Genomic DNA, 22,006 nt, shown 5'->3' on the forward strand with positions numbered 1-22,006 from the left:
TTAAATTTCAGCTAATATTAATTTATTCATTTTTTTCCTACATTTTTGAATTGGTTGGGTAATTTTTCCCAGCTAGGAAACTGTCCACCTAAGTTTTCAAATTTGTCAGCAAAAAGTTACTCATAATCAAATCGTGGTAGATTGCTTGCAAAATGCCAATGTCCTTTCCTTATCCAGGCCTCTAGTCCAGTCCTGCAGTGATTGTAGGCCCAGCTATGTGACTTGCTTTGGCAATGGGCATTAAGCAAGCAGACTTGAGCACTGCTTACACATCAGCACATGACCTCTCTTGCTGCTTTTTGTTTTCGTCATGTGATCAACCCCAAGCCTGTGGAGGACAGAATATGTGGAGGACAAATCAAGGGCCTAGCCAACAGCCAGATGTTTACCTGAGGTCATCCCAGATCATCTAGTCACCAACCCACTCACCAGCTGACCAGAAAAAGGGAGCCCAGCAGAAAGCAGCTGAACTCATCCAGACAGAAAAAAAATACTCTGCTGGGGCTGGCGCAGTGGCATACCAGGTAAAGCCACTGCCTGCAGTGCTGGCATCCCATATTGGTGCTGGTTCGAGCCCCGGCTGCGACTCTTCCAATCCAGCTCTCTGCAATGGCATGGGAAAGCAGCAGAAGATGGCCCAAGTCCTTGGGCCCCTGCACCCGCATGGGAAGACCCGGAGGAAGCTCCTGGCTCCTGATCGGCGCAGCTCCGGCCATTACAGCCAATTGGGGAGTGAACCAGCGGATGGAAGACTCACTCTCTCTCTGCCTCTCCTTCTCCCTCTGTCTCTTTCAAATAAATAAATAAATCTTTAAAAAAAATTACTCTGCTACCACACAGACAGATGAACCAAATAAAGTGGCTACTGTTTTAATCTATTTGTTTTGGAGTGGTTTATTCTGCATCAAAAACTAATGTACTAATGGTTTTCAATTTATGATATATTTCCATTAATACGCTTTTAAAAATTCTTAGCATTGCCCATTCTGTTTCTTCTCTCCTCTGGCTAAAAATTTCCCTCAGGAAGTATCAATTTAATTGCATCCTACAGGTTCTGACATGTGATTTTTTTCCCCTCATGTTCATATTTAAGTATTCATGAGTTCCTAATTACTAGGGCTTCGTTGATGTCCAATGTATATAAAAGTACCTAAAACTTTCCTATGAGGTTTTTGTAATTGTCATAACCACTGATTTGAAACGTAATTACATGAAGTCTGAGAACTTGTCCATAAAACACACTGATTTTAGCTGACATCTGCTTTCTACTAGAAATTCTAAAACTTTCTCAGTCCACGGGGTAAGCTAAAGAAAATCCCCAACAATTTCTTCTGTCATACATGTAAGGCCAAACAACTTGTCATTTGGATAAAAGACAAGGGAAACACATAAATTAAAATGAATTATTTCATTCTTTTATGATAAAATATATAATTGAAAAGAATGCACTAGGCGCTGGCACTGCGGCATAGCAGGTAAAGCCAACACCTGCCGTGCCTGCATCCCATATGGGTGCCAGTTTAAATCCCAGCTGCTCCACTTCTGATCCAGCTCCCTGTACCAGTTCTAGTCCAGGCTGCTCCTCTTCCCATCCAGCTCTTGGCTATGGCCTAGGAAAGCAGTAGAAGACGGCCCAAGTCCTTGAGCCCCTGCACCTGTGTGGGAGACCTGGAAGAAGCTCCTGGCTCCTGGCTTTGGATCGGCCAGGTTCTGTAAGCTCTTGCAGCCATTTGGGGAGTGAACCAGTGGATGGAGGAACCCCTTATCTTTGTTTCTGCCTCTCTAATAACAAATAAATAAATCTTAAAAAAGATAAACTATTTTGCGTGTGTTAAACCTAATAGTTAAGTAGTATCTGAAAGATGTCACTGTATTTCTCTTAAAGCTTAGGTTTCAACATCCTAAGGTTTGTCTGAGTTTGGTGTTAAGCCCATGGGTACCTCAGTGCACAGTTTAGAAACTAAGGCAGAATCAGCCACCAATTATTTATGGGATTTCACATGTGTTTATTAGATAAAACTTATTCATTAAGGCATTTAAATTTTGTATCTACCATTAATTGGTGTGTTCAATCTATTCATTATTAAAAACAGAATCTCCTCAATGATTGTATCTGATAAATTTCTCCTAATTTTGCCAATTTATACTTTATATGCTTATTATATTTGGACACATATTATTAGGCATACACTAATAATTTAGAGCTATTATGGATTCTTAGTACTTGGAAATAATTTTTAATGAAGGAAAATAGGTAAGAAATCCTGCATTTAAGTTGAAAACATCCTAACATAGCCAAAAAATATGTAGGACACAAGAACCATACTTGACTCTTTTTTTTTTTTTAAAGATTTATTTTATTTATTTGAAAGGCAGAGTTACAGAGAGAGGTAAAGACAGAAAGAGGGATCTTTCACCCGCTGTTCCACGCCTAAATAGCTGATCCAAAGCCAGGAGCCAGGAGCTTAATTTGGTTCTCCCATGTGGGTAGGAGGGGCCCAAGCACTTGAGCCATCCTCCGCTGCTTTCTCAGGTGCATTAGCAGAGAGCTGGATGAGGAAAGAAGCAGCCAGGACTAGAAACAACGCCCATGTGGGATGCTGGCGCTGCAGGCTGAGGCTTTAACCCACTGTACCACAGCACCGGCTTCAATACTTAACTCTTTATAAAAATATATATGAGCCAAGGAAACATAATCTTTGAGCAAGCTGCTGTGATCAATCACTAAAGGAGGCATTATCAAAATCAATAACCGAAATTATCCCTTCACTTGATGCCCTAGGAGATTTTTACCTGCACTACAATAAATTCTGTACCACACAGAATGGGTGATTTATGACTCAACCTAATATTTTTTTGAATGAGCATGTTATGTGTGTTATTAACCATTATATAAAGTACTTTTATTCACTCTATTTCCATCTTGAAAAGTTGTCTTGCAATCCCATCCCTAAGTCTATGAGATCAACAATCACATCGTACAAATCTTAAGCGAATGTAAATAAGTTACATTATTTATCAGCTCCATTCCAAGACTGTAATAAATAACCAAAGCTGATTTTGATCCAGCAATACTTTACCTATTTTTAGTTCCTAATAAAATTAAAATCTTTATTTTACAGATGAGTAAATGGAGACACAAAGAACCTGGCTAAATTAAATTATATAACAGGACGTAGAAATATAGTTCAAGATTTTAGCCCAATTAGTAGCTTCAGAGACTGTTTCACTATTAAATCTATGTTATTGCTTGCTTTTTATTTTTTTATTTTTTTATTTTTTTTTCAAAAACAGCCTGACTTTGGTTGCATCTAAATGCTTCTAAGTAGGTAGGAAAAAAATGCAAGCTAGGCTTTTTTTCAATGTTAATCTTTTTTTTTTTTTTTTAAAGATTTATTCACTCATTTTGAAGTCAGAGTTATACAGAGAGAGGAGAGGCGGCGGGGAGGGGGGAGGTCTTCCATCCACTGGTTCACTCCCCAGTTGGCAATAACAGCTGAAGCTGCGCCAATCCAAAGCAAGGAGCCAGGAGCTTCTTCCAGGTCTCCCACGCGGGTGCAGGGGCCCAAGGATCTGGGCCATCTTCTACTGCTTTCCCAGGTCATAGCAGGGAGCTGGATTGGAAGAGGAGCAGCTGGGTCTTGAACTGGCGCCCATATGGGATTCTGGCACTTCAGGCCAGGACGTTAACCTACTATGCCACAGCGCTGGCCCCTCAATGTTAATACTTACACAATGATATTACTACTGGGTGGTTACATGAGTAGTCACTGATGAACTTTATGTTCTGTATTTATGTTTTGGACACTCTGTTCAGGCTGTTACTTTTTTTAAGTAACTAACTACTAAATTCATCAATTATGTAAAAAATTTTACAACCAAACACGATTTTTTTTTTTCAGAATCATTTAATTGGTTTTATCAAATAGCTGCTCTTTTAGATTCTAATTTGGGCATTTTTGTGTTTGTTAACTGAAAATTTTTATTGATATAATTATAGATTCACATGTACTTGTTAAGAAATAATACAAAGAGATCCCCAGCTCTCCTAAGGGTAACATTTTGCAAAACCATGGTATAATATCACAACTAGGACATTAACACTGATACAATCCACTGAACTTACTCAGATTTCCCTTATAACGTGTACTCCTGTTGTTCTTAGTTCCGTAAAATTTTATTGCCTGTGCAAGTGCATATATCTCCCATCGTGTTCAACATGGTGAACAGTTCACAAATCAGAGGATGTCCTCCTGTTGTTCCTATTGTCTAACCCTTGACAACTACAAGTCTGTCTTCCATTTCTAAAGTTTTATCACCTAAAAATTTTATGTAAATGGAATCATATAGTATATAATCTTTTTGTGATAAGCTTTTTTGGCTCAGCATAATCTCCTGGACATTCATATAAATTCTGTTACTAGCAGTATTTTGTTCCCTTTTATTGCACTGCTGAGTAGTATTTCATGGTATAGACACATTACAGATAAAGGACATCTAGGTTGCTTCAGGGTTTGACTACTCCAAAGTTGTAATGAATATTCATTCACAAATTTTATATGAACACAAGTTTTCATTTTGCTGGATAAATGCCCAGGTGTATGAGAGTTGTGTGACACAGAGGTTGTACTATTAGGTAAGAAACTGTGAAACAGTTTTCCAGTGTTTTTCCATTTTATATTTCCACCAGCAACAAGTGAGTGATCCAGTTTCTCCACATCCTAACCAGTGTTTGGTGTTGTCACTGACTTTTTATTTTTAAAAATTTATTTATTTATTTGAAAGGCAGAGTTAAAGAAAAGCAAAGGCAGAGAGAGGGTCTTCCATCCCCTGGTTCACAGCCCAGATGGCCAAATGGACGAGCTGAGCCAATCCGAAGCCAAGAGCTTCCTCCTGGTCTCCCATGCGGGTGCAGGGGCCCAAGCACTTGGGCCATCCTCCACTGCTTTCCTAGGCCATAGCAGAGAGCTGGATCTGAAGTGGAGCAGCCAGGACTCAAACCAGTGCCCAAATGGGATGCTGGCACAGCAGGCCATGGCTTTACCCAATACACCACAACGCCGGCTGACTTTTATTTCAGCTGTTCTGAAAGATGTCTAGTTGTGGTTTTAAGGTAGACTTTCCTGATGGCTAACACTGTTGCAGATCTTTTCATGTGAGTATCTGCCATCTGGATGTCACTTTCAATGAAGTATCTCACTTCTTTTGTCCATTTTCTTTTAAAGATTTATTTATTTACCTGAAAGAGTTACACAGATAGAGAAGGAAGAGGCAGAAAGAAAGAAAGAGAGAGAGAGAGAGGTCTTTCATCCACTGGTTCACTCCCCAGTTGGCCACAACAGCTCAAGCTGTGCCGATCCAAAGCCAGGAGCCAGGAGCTTCCTCCAGGTCTCCCACGTGGGGGCAGGGGCCCAAGGACTTGGGCCATCTTCTACTACTTTCCCAGGCCACAGCAGAAAGCTGAATAGGAAGTGGAGCAGCCGAGACTTGAACCAGTGCCCATATGGGATGCCGGCACTGCAGGCGGCGGCTTTACCCACTATGCCACAGAGCCAGCCCCTCTTTTGTCCATTTTCTAATCAGATTTTTGTTGTTGTCATTGTTTTTATTATTGAGTTTTAGAGCTGTTAACGTTCTAGATACTAGTGTTTACATTAGATACATGGCTTACAAATATTTTTTAGCTTGTCTTTTTATCCTTTTACATGAGCAAATTTTCACAGAGCAGATGTATAACTTGAGAAGGTCCAATTTACAGATTTTTCCTTTCTTTTAAAAAAAGTTTTATTTATTTATTTGAAAGGCAGAGCAACACATTCCCCAAATAGTTCTAACAGCCAGGGCTGGGCCGGGCTGAAGCAAGGAGCCAGGAACTCTACTTTGGTCTCCCAAATGGAGAATAGAGGCCCAAGCACTTAGATCATTCTCCACCGATTATCAAGCACATTAACCAGGACTTGAACCAGCACTCTCATACTGAATGTTGGTGTCACATGTGGCAGAAAACCCACTGCACCATAAGACAAAAGCCCCTGTCAATTTTTCCTTTATTAGACTATGGTTTTATATTCAAGTCTCTTTGCCAGACCCTATATCCTAAGAATTTCTCCTAAATATTTTTCTAAAGATTTCTTTATTTAAAAGTCAGAATTACAGAGAGAGAGAGGAGAGGGACAGATGGTACAATATCAGAAGATGATAATAAATAAATTACCTCTTATTCCAACTTTACTCCTATTGCCTTCATTAAGAAAAATGACCTTTACTTGATGAATCAAAAAAGACCAAAAAAAAAAAAAAAAAAAAAAGAGAGAGAGAGAGAGAGAGAGAGACACACACACACACACACACAACACTGTTCTACCTATACAAAGTTCAAAATATGCAAAATATTCTCTGATATTAGAAATCAGAGTAATGGTTACTTTGGGAGGTATGCAAGAACCTAGGGGAGGTTCAGAGGGTCCAGGTAACATTCGCTTTCTTGATCCAGGAGGTGGTTACGTAGACGCTCACTTTATAAAAGTTCATCATGTTGCACACTTAAGATGTGTGGACTTTTTTCTATGTATACCATATGTAAATAAAGTGTTAAAAAGAAACTAAGTCCAAAGTGTTTATTGGCAAGAAGCTTAACCTACTTTATTAGGCTAAGGTTAGTTGGTTTCTCTGGTCCAAAGAATCCAATGATCCAACAAAATTTGCAAATATGATTGTTAAAACATTGCTATGTCCACAAAGGAAATAAAGAGTTGATGACAATGGAATTAGCAAGCATTTCTCTAATAAAAAATGTGGTAAAGGCATATGGAAGACTGGATTTGAAGAATTATAAATGAATACTTAAAAAATCTGTGGGAAATGGAATTGAAGAAGTTTATTTTGGTACAAAAAGTTTTTTGAAAGCCAGGCATAGTTTTTCACAGTATGCATCTTCCAAAAACTTTTTGAATACCTCTCTATGCATGGATTTTTTAAAAAAGCTTATTTTAAGACAAAGAGAAAGATCTAAGGAGCTTCTATCTGCTGGTTCACTTCCCAAATGCCTGCAACAGCCAAGACTGGACTGGGCCAAAGCCAAGATCCTGGTATTCAATTCAGATCTTCCATATGGGTAGCAGGTTCTCAATCACTTAAGCCATCACCATTGCTTCCCAAGGTTTGCATTAGCAGAAAGCTACAGTCAAGAGCCTGAGCCGGTATCAAACACAGGTAACTCTGACATGGGACATGGGCATATTAACTGGCATCTTAAATAGTAAATGCCCAGCCTAGATTTAAAAATGTTCTTGGCACCAAAATAAATTTACCTTTTAATTCCAATCTCCACAAAATTTTCAGTTTCATTTATATACTATAATGAGCATCACACTAACATCAGGTAAAAATCCAAAACTTAATGATATAAAGATTTAGAGGGGCCGGTGCTGTGGCGTAGTGGGGAAAGCAGCTGCCTGCGGTGCCAGCATCCCATAATGGCACCGGTTCTAGTCCCAGCTGCTCCACTTCCAATCCAACTCTCTGCTATGGCCTGGGAAAGCAGAAGATGGCCCAAGTGTTTGGGGCCCCTGAACCCACGTGGGGGACCCAGAAGAAACTCCTGGCTCAGCTCCAGCTGTTTCTGGCATTTGGAGAGTGAACCAGCAGTTGGAAGATTTCCCTTTCTGCCTCTTTCTCTCTGTAACTCTGCCTTTAAAATAAATCAATCTTCAGAAAAAAAAAAGGGGAGGGGGGGAGGCAGTGGCAGCATCCCATATGGGTGCTCTTCTTCCAATCCAGCTCTCTGCTAGTAGCCTGGGAAAGCAGTGGAGGATGGCCCAAGTGCTTGGGCCCTGCACCCATGTGGGAGACCTGGAAGAAGCTCCTGGAACCTGGATTCGGATCTGCCAAGCTCCAGCCATTGCAGCCATTTGGGGAGTGAACTAGCAGATGGAAGAGAGGTAGGTATGTGTGTGTGTGTCATCTTTTTGAATAAAATGAAAATAAAAACTTAAGTAATTATTAAATAAGTGAATAAATGCGTAGGTCCATTTAATTCTTTCTAGTCTCTCTAAGAATTTGTACTTTCAGAATCTAGACCTTCCTTTTCTCTAAAACCAAAAATTTTTAAGATGGTAATTTAATATAGGAAAGAGTTTTGGGAGTGAAATCAATCAGGAAAAGTATCTAATCTAATTCAAACTCCAAGATTTGAATAAGTTTCAAATCTATTTTTTACATCGTACATGTAACAAGTATAATGAAAGAACTTATTATCTGCATTTTCTTGATTAGCAACTGAAATACTTGCTTTAAGTAAAAGGTGTTTATGTGAAAACACAATCTGATAAAGGTAAACATAAAGTCCTCTAAAAATCATAGAAGAAAATACAATAAATTATTTATTTATTTTTTTATTTTTTGACAGGTAGAGTGGACAGTGAGAGAGAGACAGAGAGAAAGGTCTTCCTTTGCCGTTGGTTCACCCTCCAATGGCCGCTGTGGCCGGCGTGCTGCGGCCGGCACATCGTGCTGATCTGAAGCAGGAGCCAGGTACTTATCCTTGTCTCCCATGCAAGTGCAGGGCCCAAGTACTTGGGCCATCCTCCACTGCACTCCCTGGCCACAGCAGAGAGCTGGCCTGGAAGAGGGGCAACCGGGACAGAATCCGGCTCCCCGACCGGGACTAGAACCTGGTGTGCCAGCGCTGCAAGGCGGAGGATTAGCCTAGTGAGCTGCAGCGCGGGCCGTTTCTAAATATTTTTAATATGTACAAACGTTTACATGAGGAATACGGTTGGAATTCTGTCAAACACAATCCACAGGAAAGAGGATATCAAGGAAAAAGTATCTAACTTCACCAGGTGTTATAGAAATTTCAATAATGGTAAAATATTTCGTATAGTACCTAGTACTCTCAATAAATGGAAGCTACTGTATAATTATCAGTATGTCATTATAAACTATTGATATATTTTTACATTACTTGGTTTTAGGGATGAATGCTAACAACAGTACTTTCACTATATAAGTTACAAATGTAAACATCAAAAATTTTTCAAATTCTTTTACTTTGAATCCAAATCATCCTTACCTTCCGCAGTTCAACTGTCACTTCATTTCTGTGTCTTCGCATTGTCTAAAAAGAATAAAGATTATATAAGAATCCAAATACTGACATTGTGAATACATAAATCAAGGTCCAGGCATTTGAGACTTAAAACTTCTTTTAGAAATAGTTTAATCTAAGGACCAGGATTGATCAGTTTTACATTTCACAGAATGAACGGTAATTAGTTAAAAATCAAAAAATGTCTCTTTTACTGGACATCTGAAAGCTAATTTTGTGGGAAGTAAACGATGATAGTGCTTGGCTGCCTAGAATTCATTCCTCTATCCTAATTGCACCCAGTTTTCTCTGGTGTTTGATGCTTGCAACCAATGAAATATACCTCTGACAATTCATATTTTAAAAAAGTAACTCCTTGTCATGGCCTTAACAAACTCACATGAAAATAAAATTAAGTCTGAGAAAGATATTCTGTATCCAAATGCATAATATCCTTCTAGGTTTTTCAAGCTCTGTCAGGCATGTCTTATAAGGAGCCACTGAAATGATTATATGCATACACTCAACCCACAACGTACTGGTATGATGAATTTTATTAACCTTCTAAATATGGTTCGATCCTCGTATTTCTGGAATAAAGGCTATATGGTTATGTCATATTATTCCTTTAATATACTGCCAGATTCAGCATACTATTATTTTATTTAACAATTCTTTTGTAGTACCTCTTTCTTAAACCACAGTGATAATCTTTTTTTTTTCCAAAGATTTATCTATTTATTTGAAAGTCAGAGTTAGAGAGAGAGAGAGAGAGACAGACAGACAGACATCTTCCATCTGTGGTTCACTTTCCAAATGGCTGCAATAGCCAGGCTGAGCCAGGCCGAAGGCAAGAGTCAGGAGCTTCTTCCAGCTCTCCCACATGGGTGCCGGGGCCCAAGGACTTGGGCCATCTACTGCTGCTTTCCCAGGCACACTAGATGGAGCTGGATTGGAAGTAGAACAGTCGGGTCTCGAATTGGCATTCCTATATTGCGGCTTTACCTGCTATGCCACAACATCAGCCCAGATAATCTCTTTTTAAGGAAAAAAATTCCATGAGTTCAAATTATAAAATTTCTAAACACACTGAAATAATAATCTAGATGCCTGCACTAAAATATAGACAAAGGGATGGGCGTTTGACCTAGTGATTAAGATGCCTGCATCCCCTAAGGGGGTACTTGGGTTCAAGACCCAGCACTCAAGCTTCCTGCTAATGCAGACCCTTGGAGGTGAGTTCTTTCCACACAAATGGGAAATCTGGGTTGAGTTCCCAGCTCCTGGCTTTGATTCTGTCTCTCTCAAATAAATTAATTTAAAAAAATAAATTTAAAAAATAAAAAAAATATCAAATCACATGGCTACCTTTAAAATATACCTACAGGGGCCAGCATTGTTACACAGCCACCTGTGATGTGGCATCCCACATGGGTGCCGGTTCATGTCTCAGCTGCTCCACTTCTGATCCAGCTTCCTGATAATGGCCTGGGAAAGCAGCAGAAGACGGCTCAAGTACTTGGGCCGTTGCCAACCCTGTGGAAAACCCAGATGAATCTCCCTACTCCTGGCTAGGGCCTGGCCCAGCCCCCGCTGTTAGAATCATCTGGGGAGTGAACCAGCAGATAGACATCTCTCTCTCTCTCATTCTATCTTTCAATCAATCAATAAATCTTTTAAACACACACATATACCCCTATAGATGTAAACAAATCTCAAGTCAGCTGCATTCATATAAAGTGATGGAACTGGGAACATAATTCAGGTCTCTCCTGGGGAAAGCAAAAACCCAGTTACTTGAGCCATCACCACTGCCTCCCAGGGTCTGCATTAGAAAACTAGAGTCAAGAGTCAGGAGCAGGTACTAAACCCAGGTATTCTAATGTGGGATGCTGACACCTTAACTGCTAGGCTAAATAAATGTCCACCCTACTCCTCCACCTGCCCACCCCAACCTTTTAACAAAGTTCAAAGCAAGCAAATGGAAGACTTCAATTGAGTTTTAAAATAGTATTAGATCAGGTAGACATTCATATAAACCTTGACTTAAGATTCATACCCTGATAAATTTAAAAGAAAGCTAATCGACTAATGTAAAATTATAAAATTCTTAGATCTTTGGGATAAGGGATAAGCAAAGAATTTTTAGACTTGACCTTGAAAATTCAATCCATAACAGCAATAGTTGGGAAACCAGACCTTATCAAAAGCAAATTAAATAAAAATTCTTCTTTGTTAAATTCCATGTGAAGTAGATGAAAACAGAAATTAGAAAATATCTGCAAACTATGTATCCAATAAAGGATTAGTATCTAGAATATATAGAGAATTCGCAGGGCTCAAAAGTTAGCCAACCAATGAACTAAAATCGGAAAATGGGCAAAATAAATGAAGAGACATTTCATCAAAAAAGATATATACAGATGGCAGGGCCGACACTGTGGCACAGTGGGTGAAGCATCTGTCTGTGGCACTGGCATCCCATATGGGTGCCGGTTTGTGTCCCGGCTGCTCCTCTTCCAACCCAGCTCTGGCCTGGGAAAGCAGTGGAAGATGGCCCAACTGCTTGGGTCCCTGTACCCACGTGGGACTCGGAAGATCCTGGCTCCCGGCCTCGGATCGGCCCAACCCTGGCCGTTGTAGCCAGGTGTAGGTGTAGGAGGTGAACCAGTGGATGAATGATCTTTCTGTCTCTCTCTCTCTCTCTAACTCTACCTCTCAAATAAATAAATAAATAAAATATTTTTAAAAAAAGATATTTACAGATGGCAAATGAATACATGAACACATATTTAATACCAATGGCCATTAGGAAAATGCAAATTAAAACCAATATGAGATCTTATTTTACACTTAAAAAATTGTGACACCACTAAACACTGGTGAGGATGTAATTTTCCACATTGCTGGTAGGACTGTAGAACAGTATGAACATCTGAAAAACAGATGTGTGCTGTGGTGCAGTGCTTTAAAGTCCCAGCCTGAAGTGGCAGAATCCCATATGGGCACGAGTACAAGTCCCAGCTGCTCCACTTCCCATACAGCTCTCTACTAACTCTTTCAAATAAATAAATAAAATTATTCTTGAAAGAAAAGAAAAACTTTTTGGCAGTTTTAAAAACTAAGCATGGTAAAAAAGAAAAAAAGAAAAAAAACTAAGTATTTAACTACCATAGGACCCAGCAACTGCACTTCTGGACATTTATGCCAGAAAAATAAAAACTTATATTCACCAAAAACCTGTATACCAGGCTGGGGAACCTTTTCTGCCAAAGGCCATCTGGATATTTATAATATCATTCATGGGCCATACAAAATTATCAGCTTAAAAATTTGTCTGTTGTAGATGTACTGAATTTTGAGTTCTGCCTTCAGTTTCCTTGGCAGGCCAAGACTACATGAGTTCGCAGGCCTCGTGCAGCCCAGAGGCAATACATTCCCGACCCCTGCTCTATACAAATGCGTATAACAGTTTTATTCCTAAGAGTCAAAATCTGGAAACAACTGAAGTATCCTTCACACTTAAATAAGCAGTATATCCATACAACAGAAACTGTTCAGTAATAAATAACAAGTAAATTGCAGGGGATGGTGCTGTGGCTCAGCAGGTTAAAGCTGCAACCTGCAGCTCTGGCATCCCATATGGGCACCAGTTTGAGTCTCGGCTGCTCCACTTCTGATTTAGCTCCCCTGCTAAAGTGTCTGGAGAAACAGCAGAGGATAGATGGTCCAAGTGCTTGGGTCCCTGCACCCATGTGGGAAACCTGGAAACAGCTCCTGGCTTCAGCCTGGCCCAGTCCTGGCTGATGTGGCTATTTGGAGGTCAATCAGTGGATGGAAGATCTCTATTTCTCTCTGTAACTCTGCTTTTCAAGATTTATGTATTTATTTATTTATTTGAGAAGCTAAATTTACAAAGAGAGGCAGAGACAGAGAGAAAGGTCTTCCATTCGTTGGTTTACTCCCAAGATGGTCCCAACAGCCAGAGATGGGCCAATCTGAAGCCAGGAGCCAGAAGCTTCTTCCAGGTATCCCATGCAGGTGCAGGGGCCCAAGCACTTGAGCCACCTTCTGCTTTCCCAAGCCATAGCAGAGAACTGGACTGGAAAAGGAGAAGCCGGGACACAAACCGGCTCCTGTATGGGGTGACAGCGCTGCAGGCAAAGGCTTATTAAATCACAGCACCAACCTCATAAATAAATCTTAAAAATAATAATAAAGTGTGAAGAAAAAGATATAGAAGGGGAGACCATGGATTTTCAAAAGAAAGTAAACTTCAAACTCATATCTTCAATTTCAAATGAATAGAACTTGGCGATACCAACTAGACTGGGGGCAGCTAGACAGCTAGTAAAGTATACGTTATTCTCAGTGTTTTCAATGGGCACTGAGCCTATCCCTGTTCTGCTTAAAGGGAAACCCAGATGGCTTGGCATTTGATTAGAAAGGTGTGTCTGGAAAAACGTTGGTAGAAGAGATTGAAGTTGGAGTTGGTGGACTAAATGGGAGGTCACCATCCCATCAGCTTGAGGCCTAAATTGAACAAAAAAGTGGCCCAAGGGTGATTTCTTGCTCTCTCTTCTAGAACCCAGGATACCCTTCTTCTGTAATTGGACTTTAGAAATGCACCACATCCCACCACCCCCAACACCCTCACTGCCCGCTGGACTCGGAGACATACCAGTTCATCTGCACCAATCATCCTCTACCTTCTTGAGAATCTGGCCTTGCATGGAGCCACACTGCTGGCTTCAGTGGTTCTCCAGCCTATAGCCAGCCTATTGTGGAACTTCTTAGCCTCCATAATGCAGTGAACCAATTCCCTCAGTCAATCTTTTCTCATACATCTAAGTATACTATCAGTTTTGTCTCTCTGGAGAACTCTAAAACAGACCTTATGTGGATACCAATCCAAATAAATGTTAAAAAACAAAAACAAAAACAAAAACAAAACACTAGAGACTTAAAAAAAAAAAGTCTGGAAAACCGATAAAATTATAATCAGGGTTGGGTTGTGCACATTTGTTTAAGGTGATAATGGTATTGTGCTGACTATATTTACAGGAATCTTGTTTTAATAAAATTTATCTTAATAACAGAAACAGTACATGCCACTTCTGAAAGACTTCAAACTTCTGTTACAATTACATCCTTACTATAACAGAAAAAAATGCATTTTTAATACACTGCTGAACTCTTGTAAGTAGTAAAGAAGCAGGGGAGTCACTAACATTAAACCTAAGGAGGAAGCGATAAAAGGAAATTAGGTAAAAAGAAGTGAAGGAAACTGCATATTTTACACTGGGAACAAAAGTCCTGAACCTTTGAGAGCTAAAACTTAAGACTTCTTCTCATTAGCTAGAATCTCAAGATGAGCTGTTTCTCAACAGAGTCAAAGTAAATTTTTACAACAGAAAATCAGTTGCATTAGTCACTTAGAATTACGTAAAAGTCAACATATGCAAGAATAGAATAATATAGGTCTACTGACCTTGGAGTTAGAATACTAGAATTAAATTGTAAACTATAAAGCAACTAAGCAAATATTTAAGGAACAGAAAAACAGAACTAAAAATACCAGCAATCCATGGGGTGGGCATTTGAAAATGCACAATATACAGAACTCAGCTGGGAAGTCCACATTCTGTATCAGAGTGCCTCGATCTGAATTCCAGTTCTGCTCCAGACTTCAGCATCCTGCTAGAGCACAGCCCCTGGGAGGCAGCAGCTAATGACTCAAGTAGTTGGGTCGCTGCAACTCACGTGGGAGACCTAGATTGAATTTCTGGGCTCTAGCTTCAGCCTGGCCCAGCCCCATTCATTGCAGGCATTTGAAGAGTGAACCAGTGAACAGCAGTGCTTTCTAATAAATGAAATAATAAAATAATAATAAAATAAATAATTTTTTTTAAAAATCAGCGATCCAGAAGAGGTTATCAGAAATAGTCGGCAACTTTGAAAAATAAAACAAGAACCAAACAGAACACTGCAGTATGAAAATAATTATAGTAATATAACCACAATAAGGAACTCAACAGATATGTTTTATATCAGATTTGATATAATTTAAGAGAAATCGAGCCGGCGCCGCAGCTCACTAGGCTAATCCTCCGCCTTGCAGCGCCGGCACACCGGGTTCTAGTCCCCGTCGGGGAGCCAGATTCTGTCCCGGTTGCCCCTCTTCCAGGTCAGCTCTCTGCTGTGGCCCGGGAGTGCATTGGAGGATGGCCCAAGTGCTTGGGCCCTGTACCCCATGGGAGACCAGGAGAAGTACCTGGCTCCTGCCATTGGATTGGCACAGTGCGCCGGCCACAGCGGCCATTGGAGGGTGAACCAACGGCAAAGGAAGACCTTTCTCTCTGTCTCTCTCTCTCTCACTGTCCACTCTGCCTGACCAAAAAAAAAAAAAAAAAGAGAGAGAGAGAAATCGTGTGAACTTTAAGATAGGTGTCAGAAGAAATTATCAATTGTGAAGGCATAATGATGATAAATGGGTAAGAGACATAGAGGACACATAGGAAGTTACTAAACACAGCTGGAGTTCCTGAAAGACACAGGCATTAGGCAGAAGAAACATTTGGCAAGATAATGGCTAAGAATTTTTCAGAACTGATGGAAAACAATCAACTACAGATGTAAGAAGCCCAACAAACTTCAAGAGGGAAAATAAAAAGAAATGTACACCTGAATACATCATGGTAAAACTATGTAGCACCAAAGAGAAAGAAATCCTAAAGGAGCAGAGAAAAATAGGTCATCTTCAAAAAGTAACAGATGGAAAACTTACCTTTAAATTCTCTATGATATTTTATTTGTTTATAAATGGGTCTTGGGGCTGGTGCTGTGGCACAGCGGTTTAAAGCCCCAGTCTGCAGCACCAATACCCAAGATGGGCGCCAATTTGAGTCCTGGCCACTTCCCATCTAGCTCTCTGCTAATGTACCTGGGAAAGCAGCAGAAGATGGTCCAAGTTCTTGGGCTCCTGAACACATGGAAGATTGGGAAGAAGCACCAGGCTTCAGCTCAGCTCAGCTGCTGCCATTGTGGCCATCTGGGGTGTGAACCAGCAGATGAAGACCTCTCTCCCTCCCTCTCTGTCTCTATCTCTCTCTGTAAGTCTTTCAAATAAATAAAATAAATCTTAAAAGTAAAATTAAAAAATTAACGGGTCATAAATAGTTATATTGTAGGTCTATTAATTTTATTAGCAATTATAAAGTACAAAGTTTATCTTTTTTTTTTTTTTTTTTTTTGACAGGCAGAGTGGACCGTGAGAGAGACAGAGAGAAAGGTCTTCCTTTTCCGTTGGTTCACCACCCAATGCCAGCGCACTGCAGCCGGTGCACCGCGCTGATCTGAAGCCTGGAGCCAGATGCTTCTCCTGGTCTCCCATGCAGATGCAGGGCCCAAGGACCTGGGCCATTCTCCACTGCACTCCCGGGCCACAGCAGAGAGCTGGCCTGGAAGAGGAGCAACCAGGACAGAATGCAGCGCCCCAACGGGACTAGAACCCAGGTGCTGGTGCTGCAGGCAGAGGATTAGCTTAGTGAGCAGCAGTGCCAGCCAAAGTTTATCATTTTAAAAATATATATCCCCATATTTTTCCTTCTTATAACTTTTTAGTCATAGAGATGGTTTCAAAATCACTTCAGTAAGATGAACTCAATGATTTTGGTTTTACTGTATTTGAGTAATTGATACTTAATCAAAACAGAACCCTACAAGAATCTGATGAAAATCACTTTAAAAATAGAACAGAGGACATATGTAGGTGAACACCCACATCCCATTTAGCAGTGCTCAAGTTTAATACCTGGCTCTGGCTCCTGACTTCAGCTTCCTGCAAGTGCAGACCTGGGAAATAGTGGTGATGACTCAGGTAGTTGGGTTTCTGCCTCCCATTTGGGAGACTTTTTTTGTTTTTGACTCCTGGGTCTCAGCTCAGCACCATCCTGGCTACTGTAGGCATTTGGGGAGTGAAACAGTTCTGTCTCTCAAGTTAATTAAATTTTTTAAAAAAAGAATCTCTTTGGGACCAGCACTGTGACAGAGTGGATTAAGCCGTCATCTGCAGTGTCCACATCCCATATGAGTGCAGGTCCTGGCTGTTCTGCTTCCCATCCAGTTCTCTGCTGATGCACCTGGGAAAGCAGTGGAGGACAGCCCAAATGCTTGGGCCCCTGCACCCTTGTGGGAGACTCAGATGAAGCTCCTGGCTTTGGCCTGGCCTAGCCTTGGCTATTACAGCCATTTGGGGAGTGGACCAGCAGATGGAGGATCTCTCTCTGTGTCTCTCCCTTTCTCTCTGTAATTCTTTCAAATAAAATAAATAATCTTTTTTAAAAAAACTCTTTAATAAAAATAGTTTCAGAAAAGGACAGGAAGGAACATTTTCAGGTAATAATTTATTATAAGATTGGACTGCAATGATGGTTATACAACCATAAATCTACTAAAAACAGAATTGTAAGCTAACAATGGGTAAGTTGTACGGTATATAAACTGTAACTCGATAAACCTGTAGAAAACAACTCTGCAAAACAGGTATTTATACTATACTCATTCTTTGGGTTACTGAGTTTGTTTTCCTGAGTATACTAACTGAAGCATGTGTACAAATTTTCTTTGGAGACAGGAGGTAGGAGAGAATACAATTTCTGGGATGCATTTGGCTTCTCAGACTGTATAAGAACACAAGACTGCCCTCTCAATTAGTGATACAGCTAGAAAACCACAGCTCTGGAACAAAATGCCTAAAGGTTACTATGCTGATACCCTTCAGATTGCCACCAACTGGTATCCATGTTTCAGGGTATTTATGACAAAGCTAATTTCTGAAAAGCAATGAAAGCCTGAAGGCAAAAAAATGTTTATCTCCAGTGCACTGAAAGAACAATTATTTTCAAACTCTAATAAGGAAAGAATGATAGCACTTGAACACCACCATTTCACAGCCGTTAGTAACTGAACTGATCCAGGCAATGATGATTAATTGCTGTTAACATCACAAGAAGAAGTAAACTAACACCGTGTGCACCATGATTGAAGTACACAATACTCAAGAAACTACAAAAGATGGGTAAGTATTATGAGGCTGTGAAGAAACTGAAACTCTCATATACTCCTGGTAGACCGTTAACATGTTGTGTAGTCACTCATGCAGTCCCTCAAAATTTAAACAGAGTAATCACATTATCCAACAATTTTACAAGCAGGCATATATCCAAAAGATATGAAAACACATGTCTACACAAAAACTTACAAATGGTTACCATAACATCATTTCCAAAAGCTCATGTCAAAACCACACAATCGCAATACCATTCAGCAACAAAAAGGAACTGTACTAATGTATACTAGTAACATACAAGAAACTGGAAACATGCTAAGTGAAAGAAATCAGTCATAAAAGAGCACATATTATTTTATCTCTATGGATCTTCAGAATCAGCAAATCTATACACAGAAAGTAAATTAGCAGTTGCTTAGGTATAGGGGAGGAGGAAGATATGGGAGCTTAGACAAATAGATGACTGCTAACGTGTATAAGATTTCTTTTTGTAGTGATGAAAATATTCCAAATTCATCATGGTGATGGTTGTACAACTCTAGAATATACTAAAAACCACTGCTCTGTGCATTTTGAGTATATTTTACACAGGTTATATGAAATTATATCTCACTAAAGCTTTTCTTTAAAAGAAGTATATGGGGCTGGCGCTGTGGTGCAGTGGGTTAACGCCCTGGCCTGAAGTGCTGGCATCCCATATGGGCGCCGGTTCAAGACCCAGCTGCTCCACTTCCTGTCCAGCTCTCTGCTGTGGCCTGGGAAAACAGCAGAAGATGGCCCAAGTCCTTGAGCCCCTGCACCCGCGTGGAGACCCGGAAGAAGCTCCTGGCTCCTGGCTTCAGATCGGCACAGCTCCAGCCATTGCAGCCAACTGGGGAATGAAACATCAGATGGAAGACCTCCCTTTCTCTCTCTCTCTGCCTCTCCTCTCTCTGTGTAACTCTGACTTTCAAGTAAATTAAAAATAAATCTTAAAAAAAATTTTAAAAAGAAGTATATAATACAACCTACAAACCAGTCTTGGCATACGAATGAATGAATAAATCAGATCAATCCTTCTATTTCTGACAACCAATTTTATAGAAATACAGAGAACAGAGAGACACATGAAATAATATCAGGTGTTGCAACGTGCAAAATCCAGGATTTTTTTTTTTTTCTAACAGAAACAAAGTAGGCTGTTTGAGAAATAGGGAAGGAGCTTATAGATTAAAGAATATTTAAGGGACATATTAATCATAATAAATGGATCTTATTAAACTACTGATCCAAACCTATTATAATGTGCTTTACACACACACACACACACACACACAGGGTATAAAATACGTGAGACAAGTGGGGAAATGTGAACACTCATCAAAGTAACACTTAAATCAACCCAAACTTATGGAAACTTGATATGAAGAGATGGCACTACAAACCACTGTGGGAGAAAACAGCCCATTCAGTAAGGGGTGCCGAACCAACAAGTTACCCATGAAAGGGAAAACATGACACTGAATCATGCATAAACATCAATTTCAGACGGAGAGAAAACCTATGAAAGGGGTCAGCACTGTGGGATAGTGGGCTAAGCCTCCACCTGCGGCGTTGGCATCCCATATGGGTGTCGATTTTAGTCCCCGCTGCTCTTCTTCTGATCCAGCTTCCTGCTAAGGCCTGGGAAAGCAGCAGAAGATGGTGCAGGTGCTTGGGCCCCTGCACACACATGGGAGACCCAGAAGAAGCTCCTGGATCCTTACTTTGGATCAGCTCAGCTTGGCTGTTGTGGCCATTTGGGGAGGGAAACAGTGGATGGAAGACCTCTCTGTCCCTCTATCTGTAACTCTGTCTCTCAAATAAACAAATAAAATCTTAAAAAAAAAAAAAAACCCTATGAAAGCAACACTTTGAATTTCTAAAGGAATCTTTTTGATTTCTGAGTGGAGAAAGATTTCTTAAGCAGGACATAAACAGTACTGAAAACAAAACAACAACTCCATTAAAATTAAGGACTTCTATTCTTTAACTGATTCCACATGGAAAGCAAAAAGACAAGCCAAACTGGAAGGACACTCGAAGCATGAATGAATATCCAAATTACAAAAAGCACTCCTACACATCAGTTAAAAAAGGTAACAGAATATGTGGGAAGACAAGAAAAGGTATTTCATACAAGATTAAAAAAAAAGCGAACATAAAAAGAGGTCAACCTCATTAGTCAGGAAAATGTAAATTAAGATAATAAGCTATCATTTTGTATTTACTAAACTCAAAAATATGTATATATAACATCCCCAAATATTCATGAACTGTCTGTTAATGCAATCATTTTTCAGCAGCAATTTGGCTAAGTCTGGCAAAGTCAAAAAAATACAGAAGACACTGAAGTTCTAATCCAGAGTATAAACCGTAAAGAAACTCTTGCATATATGCACCACATAACACATAAGCAATTTCTTGGTAACACTGGTTTGCAGTAGCAAAAGATAAAACCAAAAATGCTGAAAGCTACCCAAACATTCATTGAAAGGAAGATAAATCAAGTTATGGGATACAGTAAGTGTTTTAAGGATGAAAGAACTACAGCTAAATGAACAAATCCAGGAACACAATGTTAGGTGAACAAAGCAAGTTTCATATTATTTTCATAAAACAATCAAGCGAGGAGAAAGTGGCACAGTGGTCAAGTCACCACTTAGAACACCTGCATCTCATGTCAGAGAGCCTCGTTCAAGTCCTGGCAACTCTAATTCCAATCCAGCTTCCTGATAATGTATATCCTGGGAAGCAGCACTGATGGCTCAAGTACTTGGGTCTGATACCGCCTAAGAGACCTGAATGGAATTCCTGGCTCCTGGATTCCTCCTGGCCCAGCCCTGTCTGTTGACAGCACTTGGGGACAGAACCAGCAGATGAAAGATCTCTGTCTTTCAAATAAAATTAAAATAATTTTTTTAAAGCAAGCAAAATCAACCAATACTATATGCTATTCCAAAATATAAACATGTATGAAATCTAGAAAAGCAAAGTAACAATTTACACAAATTTGTGGCAATGAGTTACTTCTAGAAAGGAAGTTAGGAATATTATGAGAAAAACAGAACAGCTTTTCAGGGCACTGCTGATGTTTTAGCTCTTAAATTGGATATTGTATTCATAAATATTTGTTTTATTATAGCTTCAAAACTTGTATCTACATTTCTTATTTTTCTGTATCAAGTAATAAACATTTTAAAAATATACAAATAGAAGTACATGTATGCTGAATGGGCAACAGCTGTAATCCACAACATTTTGGCTCCCATCTCACTTGTGTCCAGTAGCATTAACGTACCAAACTGTAACCATGCAAAATATAAACTAATGCTAATAATTCCCTGTCACACTTCAATTCACAGAATGCAATCCAATAAATACTGAAAATCTCAATGTGACTGCAGTGTCTAATTCAATCTCATTCATGTTCCAATACCACCCTTAACTCTGGGTGAGTGGTTCTCTACCTGAGAATAGCCTACTTAGTTAAAAAAGACTGCTGGGTTCCACTCCTGTTTCTTTCGCAAGCAGCAAAATCTTGTGTTTCTAACAAGATCTTAGGAGATGATGTTGATGCTCCTAGTCTAACCACTGTTAATCACTGTTCTAGGTTAACACTTAAATAAAATATATAACACAACCACCACCAAATGAAAAAGCATCAAAATCCTAAAGAATAGTTTTCCTCTAACGTAATTACAAACAATGTAAATTATTAAACATGAACTGAATATTTATATACAAGACAAACTGTTTTAGTGTACTATCCCATGATGACACAACAAAGTAGTTAGTGACACTTGCTCTGGGTTCAACCTGGGATTGAA

General features: G+C 39.7%; 1 protein-coding gene across 1 annotated transcript in view; it reads right to left on the minus strand.

Moving 5' to 3' along the window:
• KPNA3 (karyopherin subunit alpha 3) overlaps positions 1–22,006 on the minus strand; it is a 91,259-nt gene that overhangs the window by 27,033 nt on the left and 42,220 nt on the right. Inside the window, exon 2 of the mRNA XM_051832277.3 lies at positions 9,074–9,118. Coding sequence (XP_051688237.1) covers positions 9,074–9,118 — 45 coding nt within the window. The remainder of the gene's footprint in view (positions 1–9,073; positions 9,119–22,006) is intronic.

This window comes from Oryctolagus cuniculus, chromosome 9, assembly GCF_051225735.1.
Source record: "Oryctolagus cuniculus isolate XC-2025 breed Fujian yellow rabbit chromosome 9, ASM5122573v1, whole genome shotgun sequence".
In the NCBI taxonomy this organism is placed as follows: Eukaryota; Metazoa; Chordata; class Mammalia; order Lagomorpha; family Leporidae; genus Oryctolagus; species Oryctolagus cuniculus.